Source organism: Scylla paramamosain, chromosome 44, assembly GCF_035594125.1.
Source record: "Scylla paramamosain isolate STU-SP2022 chromosome 44, ASM3559412v1, whole genome shotgun sequence".
NCBI lineage: Eukaryota > Metazoa > Arthropoda > Malacostraca > Decapoda > Portunidae > Scylla > Scylla paramamosain.
Window position 1 is genome coordinate 2,000,015 of NC_087194.1, and position 12,500 is coordinate 2,012,514.

At 46.6% G+C, this 12,500-nt stretch overlaps 3 protein-coding genes across 3 annotated transcripts in view; 1 reads left to right on the forward strand and 2 right to left on the reverse strand.

Annotated features, from left to right (window-relative positions):
* Positions 1-12,500, forward strand: part of LOC135093947 (neurobeachin-like) — a gene marked incomplete at its 5' end in the record, with an annotated part of 129,824 nt that overhangs the window by 85,236 nt on the left and 32,088 nt on the right.
* Positions 6,129-8,187, reverse strand: LOC135094189 (protein mab-21-like 2). Its single transcript, XM_063994043.1, is given in 2 exon segments — positions 6,129-7,379; positions 7,382-8,187. Coding segments are annotated over 2 exon segments (1,098 nt in total). The 5' UTR covers positions 8,051-8,187; the 3' UTR covers positions 6,129-6,950.
* On the reverse strand, positions 8,225-9,758 carry LOC135094188 (protein mab-21-like 2). The gene has a single exon (XM_063994042.1). It carries the CDS (start codon positions 9,495-9,497, stop codon positions 8,373-8,375), a length of 1,125 nt encoding a protein of 374 aa, XP_063850112.1. The 5' UTR covers positions 9,498-9,758; the 3' UTR covers positions 8,225-8,372.

A 12,500-nucleotide genomic window follows, 5' to 3' on the forward strand; every position in this document is an offset into this window, starting at 1 on the left:
CATTTTCCTCCCTTTGTTCTCATTCGCTTCATTGTAATATCACGTTTTTTTTTGTTTTTTTTTTCGTAATGTTTATATCGTTCTTTCGTTATATTTTAGGTTTTCTTTAATAATTTCGTAGTGTCTTTATTTCTCTCGTTATACTGCTCACTTCGTTAAAATATCCACTTTTCTTTTCGCTATAAAATTCCGTGTTTTTTTTTTTATATGGGTTTCCAGGAATTGTAATGTGTCTCGTTTCGCTATAACAGCCACTTCGGTATGTCATTTTCTGGTTTTCGTTGTAAAATTCACCTTTCTTTGTATTCTCGTTAAAGATTTCGTAATATTTTCAGTTTTTTGTTCGTTATACAAGTCACGCCGTAATGAAATCGTCTGGTTTTCGTTGTAAAATCCATTGTTTTGTTCCGGTTTTTTCACTAATGGTTCCGTAATGTGTTTAAGTAATTCATTCGTTATATCGGACACTACGTAATAATATTCACTTGTATTCGCTGTAAGATTCATTGTTTTTTTATCGTTTTTTTCTTTGTTCGTAATGTTTCCAGTTTTTCTGTTCGTTATACTTACCACTTCGTAATAATATTCCCGTTTTCTTTCGTTATAAGAATAGATTCGTAAATTTTCCTCCTGGTTCGTTCGTTTTCAGTGAGAGTAGCAGCAGATTCCCGTTTTCTTCCGTTATCGTAATATTTCCGTGGCAGTATAAACGTTTTCTTTCATAATCACTCATTTCATTTCATTTCATTTAATCATTTCATTCATTTCATAATTATCGTTGTAGTAATGTTTTTTTCTTCGTTACCGTCATAGTTTCGTAATAAGATAAACTTTTCATTCCTAACTTGAAGATTATTATCGTTATTATTATTATTGTTATTATTATTATTATTATTATTATTATTATTATTATTATTATTATTATTATTATGCCGTTCTGCCCGTCAGCACACACACACACACACACACACACACACACACACACACACACACACACACACACACACACACACACACACACACACACACACACACACGTACGTACGTAAAAATAAACTTGTCATATGGTTTGAGTTTTCTAGTAATCTCTCTCTCTCTCTCTCTCTCTCTCTCTCTCTCTCTCTCTCTCTCTCTCTCTCTCTCTCTCTCTCTCTCTCTCTCTCTCTCTCTCTCTCATCCCCACCGTGCATCATCCTCAGTAATTTTCACTTTCCGCTAATTATCATAACGCACCTGTAATTAGCATCCGTCAGCGCCTCAGGTAACCCCTTATTAACAGTCGCCGATTGCCCTCCTTACCTGTGCCTGACGCGCCCACTAGGCAAGGCAATGGCCACACCTGTATCTTTATTTCCGTCGCCAGATTGCAGTAATGAGGATTAAAGGAGGTGAGGTTAGGGGTGTAAATAAAACGGTGGGGGGGGGGAGTTCGTTTGGTTTTGTTAGGTTAGTAGAAATGGGGAGATTTTTCGTATTTTTTTTTTATTTCGTTATTGTAGTGTGAATAATGTTCGTTTTTCGTTTCGCTCGTTTTTTTTTTTTTTTTTTTTTTTTTTTTTCTCGTTTCGTTCGGTTTGGGAAGCGTAATTAATGGATGTTTTTCGTTCGGTTTCGTTAAGTTAGTACAAGTAAGGTTACGTTAAGTTAGGTTGGGTTAAGTTAAGTTAGGTTTGCTTTAGGCGTAAGTAATGCTGGTTTGTGTCAGGTCAGGTTAAGTTTAGGGTTGGGTTGGGTTAGTATATGCAGTAAGGTTAGGTTAGGTTAAGTTAGGTTAGGTTAAGATTAAGTTAGGTTAAGTTAGGTTTAGATTAAGTTAGATTAGGTCAGGTTAGTATAAATATTGGAAGTTTGTGTTAGGTTAAGATTAAGTTAGGTTAGTATAAGTATTGAAGGTTTCTGTTAGGTTAAGAGTAAGTTAGGTTAGTAAAAGTATTGAAAGTTTGTGTTAGGTTAAGTAAGGTTAGGTTAGGTTAGGTTAGGTTATGTTAGGTTAGGTTAGGTTAGGTTAGGTTATGTTAGGTTAGGTTAGGTTAGGTTATGTTATGTTAGGTTAGGTTAGGTTAGATTAGGTTAGGTTAGGTTAGGTTAGGTTAGGTTAGGTTAGGTTAGGTTAGTTTCGAACCGTTGGAATTTTCAGCTGTTCCCATTTTGGTGTAGTTGAAATATCTGGCTTTTTTTCTCTCTTTTTTTCCAATCTCTTCGCTTATTATTTATTTATTTATTTATTCCTTCTTTTTATGTTCAGATCATTTTCTCCTACTATTTTTCTTTTCTGTTATCTGTCTCTCTTTTTTTTTTACGCCATTCTCTTCTTTAAGTTTCTCTTTTCCGTCTTTCTGTTACATTTTCATCAACATCCACTTCTTTCTTTTCCGTCTTTTCTTTTTTCGTGTTATCTTTTCCTCTTCCCTTATTTCTCTTCTATATTTCATCATCATCCATTTACTCATACTTCCTTCTTTTCCTTTTCTTATTTTTCTTTCCTCACGACAATCTCTTCTTTTGTTCCTTTTTCTTTTCCCTTCATTTTCTTCTTTTTTTTTTCCGCACCGTCTTTTAAGCGTGTATTTAAAAGCAATGTATTTTCACCACGACTGTTTCCCAAGACCACAGAGATGACTAGCCGGGTTCTCAAGAGTGTTTCTCCTGCCATTAATGCAAAAATTTAGTTAATCTGTCTCTGGAACCGTAAAAAACACACAAAAAACGCTCTCTTTATTTCACACGCCTATTTTCTAAGTCTGAAGATCATTAGGTGGGTTCTCAAGAGTGTTTCCCCTGCCATTAATGCAAAAATATAGTTAATCTGTCTCTGGAACCGTAAAAAACACAAAAAACGCTCTCTTTATTTCACACGCCTATTTTCTAAGTCTGAAGATCATTAGGTGGGTTCTCAAGAGTGTTTCTCCTGTCAATAATGCAGAAATCTTGTTAATCTGTCACTGGAACCGTAAAAAAACACACTGAAAACGCTTTCCTTATTTCACACGCCTATTTTCTAATTCTGGAAATGATTAGGCGGGCTTGCAATACTGTTTCTTTCTGTTGATAATGCAGAAATATTGTTAATCTGCCACGAAAACCATGAAAACTTTTAACAACACTCGGCTCTCACCACAGTTCTTTTCAAAGGCCACAGAGATGATAAGCCAAGTTTTCAAGAGCGTTTCTCCTGTCAGTAATGTAGAAATATCGTTAATCTGTCACTGGAACCGTAAGAACGCCCTTCAAAACCCGAGGGAGGGAGTTTAATCGGGTGAATCAACTGTGAAATGGAAAACGTGTATTGTGATTGTATTCTTGAAAGCGTGACATTGTGTTTGGCTGCACGTTGACTTAGTGAGGTTAGGTTAAATTAGCGTTTGTATGCATCCGTTAGGTTAGGTTACGTTACCGCTCGAATTTGTGTGTATATCGGTGAAAAATCTTAGTAATCTATTGGTAAAGTTACGTTATCAGCTTGGAGAGATTAAATTTATATCGGAAGTTTGTGTGTTTGTGTTTCTTTGTGGTTTAGTCGTAAAGGTTTTGTTAGTCGTTGAATTTAATCGATCGAGAAGCAAAGAGAGTGTATTGGGAAGGAAAGGGTTAGGTGATCAAGAAGGGTTGTTTATTACTGGGAAATTGGGAATATTGCTTGGCGAAAGGGTTGTGTTTATCGTGAAGGGAAAAGGTGTTTATTGGAGAGGAAAAATGTCAGGGGGAAAATTTGTTGATGAGGGAAAAAATATCGTGGGCAAATCGTTTAGCGAGAGTTCTTTAGCGTGAAGGGAAAAGATGTTTATCGGAAAGGGAAACTGTCTGTCAAAGGGAACGTTTCTTGATGAAGAGGGGAAAATTATTTATCGGGGGTAAAAATTGTTTATCATGATGAGGGGGAAAAAGGTTGAGGGAAATTATCTTTGTCACGAGGGAAATAAGTTTATCAGATAGAAATATTTGTTTGATTAAAAAGAAAAAAAGGTTGTTTATCAGGGGGAAAAATGTTACCAGGAAAACTTTTATCAGAAGGAAAATTTTGCTTATCTACTAAAAAAAATTATGTATTAAAAGGAAAATCACGTTTATCAGGAAAGAAAAATGTTTATCAGAAGGAAAATTACGTAAAACAGGTAATTAAATAAATCAGGGAAACTGTTTTAACCAGGAGGAAAATTTACTTATCGCAGGAAAAGTTCATGGGGAGGGAAACTTGCGTGGGGGGAAAAAAAGTACGAGGGAAAATTTCATCACATTTTCTTCACTTTTCATTACACTTACCGGTAATTATGTTATGGTTGTTTATATTTAAGCACCATTTTCCTTGTTTCCTTCGTTGTAAAGTTTCCTGTAAGTATTGTTTTCTTGCCTGCTTTATTTCGTATTTCACCATTTTCTTCTTTCCTTGTCTTTATTCATTTTCCTTCATTCATTATTTTTTTGTTATTTTTGTTGCTTATTCTATCTTTCCTTCTTTCCTTTGTTCATCATAATTTTTTTCCCCAAATTTACTTCATTTTTTCTGTATATTTTCACTTTAATTTTCTTTCTCTTTTCCTGTTTTCCTTTCGGTTCAAGTTTTTCCTTTTTCTGTAGCAATTATTGTTTTTTTTTTTTTCCTACTTCTTCTATCAGTTCGTTTTCTTTTTCTTTTTTTGTGACAATGAAAATAGTGAAAAGATGCAAGATTTTATTATTTTTTATATGACAAAGGAAAATTTTTAGTGTGAATCGTGAAATCTGTAATATTGTTTTTATTTTTATTATTATTATTATTATTATTATTATTGTTATTGTTATTGTTATTATTATTATTATTATTATTATTATTATTATTATTATTATTTTATTCTTTGTAGTAAAATTATGCGTAATATTTTTCTCTATAACGTTTTCATTCTTCTTGTTTTCTCTTTTTTTATTATTATTTTCTTGTTTTTCATTGGTTATTTTACTGATTCGTGGTTTTTTTCTTTTTTTATATATATTTTCTCAATTTTCGTCTGTTTCCCTCTATCGTTTTCATTTCCCATCGTCTTTCACTTTTTTCTCTTTTTTTTTCAATGGAAGGTCAAAATTTTCTCTCAATTAAAATTCTCAAATATATATTTTTTCTTTAATCTCTACTTTTGTTTGTTTCTCTATTATTTTTTTTCATTTATCTTTCATTCTTTTCTCTTCATTTTTTTTTTCATTATTTTCTCTTTTCATTTTCTTTTTTCGGGGGAAGATGAAAATTTTCGATCTCATTTCAAATTTGAGTCATTCTTTATTTTTACTTTTTTTTATCATCTCATCTTCTTCTTCCTCCTTTCTTGCTATTCTTACTTATTATTTGTGTTACCATCATCATCATCATCATCATCATCATCATCATCATCATCATCATCATCATTATTATTTTCTGCAGAGATCCTTCGTTTTATCTTACCTTTAAATTATGTCTTTATTTTTAATCCATCTGTTTCATCATCATCATCATCATCATCATCATCATCATCAGAGACTTTCCTTTTCTTATTATCCTAACTAAATTATCCATCTTCCTTCTTCTAGTAAGTATTTGACCATTACCATCATCATCATCATTATTATCTTCATTCATCACTATCATCATCAGAGTTCCTTTCCTCTTTATCCTAACTAAATAATCTTTCCTTCACCATCTAATCAATATTTCACCATCATCATTATTATTATCAGAATGGTCCTTTTTCTTTTTGCCCTAATATTAAGTAGTCTGTTACCTAATCAGTCTTTCACCATCATCATCATCATCATCATCACCATCATCACCATCAATAGAGTTGTTTGGTTTTTATTCTAACTTTAAATTCTTTCCTTCACCTAGCCAGTCTTTCACCATCACCATCATCACCATCATCACCACCATCACCATCAATAGAGTTGTTTGGTTTTTATTCTAACTTTAAATTGTCTTTCCTTCACCTAGCCAGTCTTTCACCATCACCATCACCACCATCATCATCATCATCATCATCATCATCATCAGAGAGCTGTTTTCCCTTTAATTCACCCAATCAGTCTGTCACCACCACCACCACCACCACCACCACCACCACCACCACCACCACCAAGGGAGGGGGTCATAAGGGTCACCGTGATATAAGGGAATAGATAATCTTGGATCTTATCATCGTACACGTTTTATTTGATCATTATTACTACTGTTATTACTATCATTGTTATTACTATCAAGTGTGGGGGGAGGGGAAAGGTCGCTGGTGTTGGGGGGACTGAGGTCACTGTGGGGTCTAGAGGTGAGGTCACAAGGGGGTCACAGAGGGAGGGTCACAGGAGTCACACTTGGCTACAAGGGGGTACCACTGGACTACACAGGGTCACTTCTCTGCTACAGTCGCGTCTAGGCTACACAGGTGAGGGAGAGGTACACTTTGGGGTACACAGAGCGTGGGGGTACACAGGGCACACTTTGGGGTACACAGGGCAGTACACAGGGGGAGGGGAGTACACTTTGGGTACACAGTAATGGTGACACGTCAGGGGCGGCGTGCACGCGGGGCGGGGTGTCTCACACACACGCACGCACACACAGGCGCCGGGCCACCCCACGCTGGCACCCTGACCGCGCCGCCCACCGCGACACGGGCGTGGGCGGTGGGCGGGCCTGGGCAGCACCCCACGCGCACCCCCGCACACACGACGCGCCGGCACGCACGCACACGGACACACACGCACACGCTATGTACACCTTCACTACGCACATAACTCAAAGATATCACAGCTTAACACAGCAGCGCCACGGCGGCGCCATAAATAATAATAATGATAATAATTATAATATAATCTGGGAGAGCTGACACACGGCGCGGCGGCGGCGGCGGCGGACTGTGGGGCGGGGCGGGGCGGCAGCGGCAGCAGCAGCAGCAGCAGCAGCAGCAGGGGCGGCCGTCGCGGGGCGGGGTGGCGGGGGGCGGGGATGGGCGCCACTAGAGCTTCTCCAGACTCTTTGGGTTGGTGAGCAGCTCCCTGGTGAGGCGCCACGCCTGCTTGGAGGCGGCCTCCAGGGCTGGGGGCGACGCGCCGCGCAGCAGGTTAATGGAGGGCAGGAAGTAGTGGGGGCAGCGGCGACACTGCAGGCAGGTGATGAGCTGCAGCAGCACGCCCACCAGGCGGTCCCCCAGCACGCCCTCCTCCCACTCCCCCTCCCGCGGGTGCTTCTCACACTCGTACAGCAGCAGCGTCTTCACGGCGTACGCGGGCACGGGCTCCCCTGGCAGGTCCAGGTGGCGGTCCCGCAGGGTCTTCAGGATGGCCAGGGCGCGGCGTCGCCCCGCGCCGTACAGCAGGCGGTTCTCGGCGTCACTGAAGGACAAGGCCCAGGCGTCGCTCTCCAGGCCGCCCGCGGCGCGCCCCCCGCAGCGGGCGGCTCCTTGCTGAGCAGGTCGAAGCCCTCCGTCTTGACCTCGGCCACCAGGCTAGGCGGCGGCCAGGGGGCGTGGGGCGAGGGCCAGTGGGCGGCTGAGCGCGGCCACACGCCCGAACACTTGAAGGCGGGCGTGATCTGCACCACGTAGCGGTCCCGCACGCGGAGGCGCACCTCGCTGGTGTCGCCCACCATGCGTACGGCGTCGCGGTACGTGCACTTATCCACGCTCTGCGCCACCAGCGTGTGCAGGCGCGAGCGCATCTTGCGGGCAGACAGATAGCCCGAGGCTGTGATGAACTCCACCCACAGGGACATGGACCGCTTGCGTCCGTCGCTCAGCTTGAGCACGGCACTGCCGGGGATGGAGCCGTCGTCCACGAAGTTGAACTCCCCCATCTGGTTGAGGTAGAGCACCGCCTCGAACTCCGTGGGCGAGAGCACCGTGAAGCCCTCGAAGCGGCCGTTCACCTCCGCCAGGGAAGAGATGACGCGCGGCTCCTGCACCTCCACCTCCTTCAGCACGTCCTGCACCACCTTGGCTACCTCCCGTAGGCTCTTGGCCACCGCGGCGCGGCGCGCGGCCACGCGCTCGCTGGCGTACTTGTTGACTTGGTGCAGCACGCGGGCCTGCGCGCCCTGCAGCTCCACGGGCACCAGCATGTCGCGGGGCGGCGGCGGCGGCGGCGGCTGGCACTCGGCACCGCGGGACTTCTTCGCCGCCTCGCGCCGCTAATTACTGATGCGTGAGTCCTGCCTGCAGGAGGTGCAGTGTGGGCGGGGCCTGGCGGGCCGCGCGCCGCCCCCGCCCCCCGCCCCCAGCCCCCGCCCCGCCCCACCCCGCCCTGTGTCACGGGCGGCGCGGGGACCTCTGCCGCCATCCATCTTGACCCGCGACGACCTGCCCGCCGCGCCCCGATCGATGGCCCGGCCCGGGGTGGCCCGCTGCGGGGCTTGCGGGGCGGGGCGGGGTGGGGCGGGGTCCTTAGCACTGCTGCAGGTACTCCGTGCGTGTGAGCAGGTCCCGCGTGAGGCGCCAGGTCTGCGAGGCGCCCTGCATGAGGCTCTGGCGCGGTGTGCCCCGGAAGAGGTCCACCTGCGGCAGGAAGTAGTGGGGGCAGCGGCGGCACAGCAGGCAGGAGATGAGCTGCAGCAGGATGCCGTTGATCCTGTCCCCGAGGCTCAGCGTGTCCCACTCCCACTCGTGGGGGTGCTTCTCACACTCGTACAGCACCAGCGTCTTGAGCACGTAGGAGGACACGGGGTTGCCGGGCAGGTCCAGGTGGCGGTCCCGCAGCGTCTTCAGGATGGACAGACACTTCTTGCGGCAGCCCTGCGTCAGCAGCCTGTCCTCCGCCTCCATGAACACCATCACCCACGTGTCGCCCTCCGCCGTGATGGCCGCGTCCTGCTTGTCCTTGTCCTTCTCCCGCGCCAGGTGCGAGCAGTCCCGGGACACCAGCGTGAAGCCAGACATCTTCACCTCCGCCGCCAGCTCCACGCCGGGCCAGGGCAGGGACAGCTCGGGCCAGTGGGCGGCGGAGCGCGGCCAGATGCCGTAACACTTGAAGGCCAGCGTGAGGTCCAGCGTGTAGGTGTCCCTGATCCGCACCCGCACCTCAGACGTGCCCCCCACCATGCGTAGCTGGTCCCGGTACTGGGACTTCTCCACCGCCTGCGCCACCAGCGTCTGGAAGCGCGCCCGCATCTTCCTGGAGGAGAGGTAGCCCGAGGCCGTGATGAACTCCACCCACAGGGACATGGAGCGCTTCCTGCCGTCGCTCAGCTTGAGCACGGCGCTGCCCGGCACCGTGCCGTCGTCCACCAGGTTGAACTCGCCCATCTGGTTGAGGTAGATGGTCACCTGGTACTCGTGCGGCGACAGGATGTGCAGGCCCTCCCAGCGGCCCGCCGCCTGCGTCAGGGTGGAGAGGCAGCGCGGCTCCTGCGCCTCCACATGCTTCATGAGGTCATGGGCCACCTGCACCACCTCCTCCACCCGTTTGTTGACCACCATGCGCCGCTTGGCGACCTGCTCGCTGTAGAACTGCTCCAGGGCGGCCACCAGCTTGCCCGAGCCCGTGGACACGCCGTCGCTGGGCACCAGCATGGTCGCGGCGGCGGCGGCGGCAGCGGCAGCAGCAGCGGCAGCAGCAGGCGGAGAGTCGGAGGGACGGCGTCTGTACCTGCCCGCCTCTCACTCACTCACTCACTCACTCACGGCGGGCGCCGCCACAGGTCAGGCCGGCGTGCACCTCCCCGCGCTCACTGCCGCCCTCCAAAACTTGATTCCGGACTTAAATCTCCGTGAGTAATTACTATATAATATCCATTTAGCTCACTGATAAGTTTGCTCCTCTAAACTACGACTTGCTCTGCGCCCCGGCCCGAGGATCTACTGGCGGAGGTGACGTCAAGAGGGACGCGGGCCCCCATTGGCCAGGCGGATGGGGGCGGGGCGATCGATAAGGCAGAATGGCACCTCGCAATGCCATTGGCCCGCCGCCACACTGGGGGGCGGAGCACACGCCACGCTGGCCGCGGATTGGCCGAGGGGCGCCAGCAGCCGGCGAATGCCAAGAGTGATTAGTTGTGAATCGTTGACGGGGTGACAGCTCGGCCCGCTCGGCCCGCCCACCACCACCACCGCCACCGCCACCACCACCGGCGCCGCCGCCGCCGCCTGCACCACACGTCTATTAATTGTCCCCAGCCTGCACAAAGGAGGAGGACCCGCCCCCCGCCACAGCCGTGATTTAAATACAGTATTTAGCGGCTGTGAGGAGAGAGGGAGGGGGAGAGGGGGGCGGGGCGGGCGAGGTGGCGGCATGAAGACATTACCTGACTGTACCTGTAAGCCATACCTGATTACACCTGAGGAATGCCTGCCCCCGCTGGCCCCGACGCCCTCCCGCGGCGCCCACGGAGAGAGAGAGACACACACACACACACACACACACACACACACACACACACACACACACACACACAGAGAGAGAGAGAGAGAGAGAGAGAGAGAGAGAGAATATATAAGAATGATAAAAAATAACCCCACACGTAACCATACAAGAAACTGTTAGAGAGAGAGAGAGAGAGAGAGAGAGAGAGAGAGAGAGAGAGAGAGAGAGAGAGAGAGAGCACAAAAAGGCTCAGGAAAGGAAGGAGAATGAGGGAGTTTGCTCTTAAAGGAAAACAAGGAAACTGTAAAGACACTCCGTAACTGATTAAAGGTGGACAGGTGAGACACACACACACACACACACACACACACACACACACACAGAGAGAGAGAGAGAGAGAGAGAGAGAGAGAGAGAGAGAGACTTACAAACTAAAAGAAACATATATACAAAAATAAAGAGATGAACACAACTAGAGAGAGAGAGAGAGAGAGAGAGAGAGAGAGAGAGAGAGAGAGAGAGACTTACAAACTAAAAGAAACATATATACAAAAATAAAGAGATGAAAACAACTAGAGAGAGAGAGAGAGAGAGAGAGAGAGAGAGAGAGAGAGAGAGAGAGAGAGAGACTTACAAACAAAAAGAAACATATATACAAAAATAAAGAGATGAATACAACTAGAGAGAGAGAGAGAGAGAGAGAGAGAGAGAGAGAGAGAGAGAGAGACTTACAAACAAAAAGAAACATATATACAAAAATAAAGAGATGAATACAACTAGAGAGAGAGAGAGAGAGAGAGAGAGAGAGAGAGAGAGAGAGAGAGAGAGAGAGAGAGAGAGAGAGAGAGAGAGAGAGAGAGACTACGCACTTGATATAAATGGATAGCTGTCAAACCACACACGACAGACAGACAAACGAACAAACAATAAAAACAACAACAACAACAATAACAACAACAACAACAACAACAACAACAACAACAACAAAAGTAAACTAAGCACATTTTCAAATAACGAAAGATCTACACTACACTAACCCTCTCTCTCTCTCTCTCTCTCTCTCTCTCTCTCTCTCTCTCTCTCTCTCTCTCTCTCTCTCTCTCTCTCTCCCTCCAATAAGATCACGAGAAAGAGACGCTGTTAAATATAAAGAAGAGGAGGAAGAAAAGGAAGAGAGGAGGAGGAGGAGGAGGAGGAGGAGGAGGAGGAGGAGGAGGAAGAATAAAGGGGAGGGAGGGAGGTAAGGGGAGAAGGTTTTTAAGGGGTAAATACTCCCTCCCCTTCCTCCCCTTCCCTCTTCTCCCCCTCCCCCTCACCCCTCACCCCACCCTCCCCCTCCAGACGCGCCCATTGACGAGGGTGACGTGTAAAGTGGAGGTTACGCCCTAGAGAGAGAGAGAGAGAGAGAGAGAGAGAGAGAGAGAGAGAGAGAGAGAGAGAGCTAATTCAAATCACGTCACTTCAGATATGTTTCGTTATAGTCTCCTAGCTGGTCTCTCTCTCTCTCTCTCTCTCTCTCTCTCTCTCTCTCTCTCTCTCTCTCTCTCTCTCTCTCTCTCTCTCTTGTGGCTTCAATAAAGAAAGAATGAATATATTTTTACGCGATTCATAAAGGCTGTTATTTCTCTCTCTCTCTCTCTCTCTCTCTCTCTCTCTCTCTCTCTCTCTCTCTCTCTCTCTCTCTCTCTCTCTCTCTCTCTCTCTCACAAAAGACGCCGCCCTTTTAGAGATAATCCGGTCAATTTTCACTTGCTCAAATTTCACGAGAGAGAGAGAGAGAGAGAGAGAGAGAGAGAGAGAGAGAGAGAGAGAGAGATTTACAAGTTTTTTCACACAATTTTTTTTTAGTGTGTTCATGTACGTTTGATCTGATAGGTGTTGAACTCTCTCTCTCTCTCTCTCTCTCTCTCTCTCTCTCTCTCTCTCTCTCTCTCTCTCTCTCTCTCTCTCTCTCTCTCTCTCTCTCTCTCTCATGTTACCTTTTTTGAAACACGTGCAGAAGAGGGAGGGAGAGAGAGGAAAGGAGGGAAGGAAGGAAGGAAGGAGGGAGGGAAGGAAGGAAGGAGGGAAGGAGGAAAGGAGGAATAAAAAGATATGAATTGGGTCTAACATCGACAATATTGTGGTTATTGAAGGAGGAGGAAGAGGAGGAGGAGGAGGAGGAAGAGGAGGAGGAGGAGGAGGAGGAGGAGGAAGAATATTAAGAGTACAACA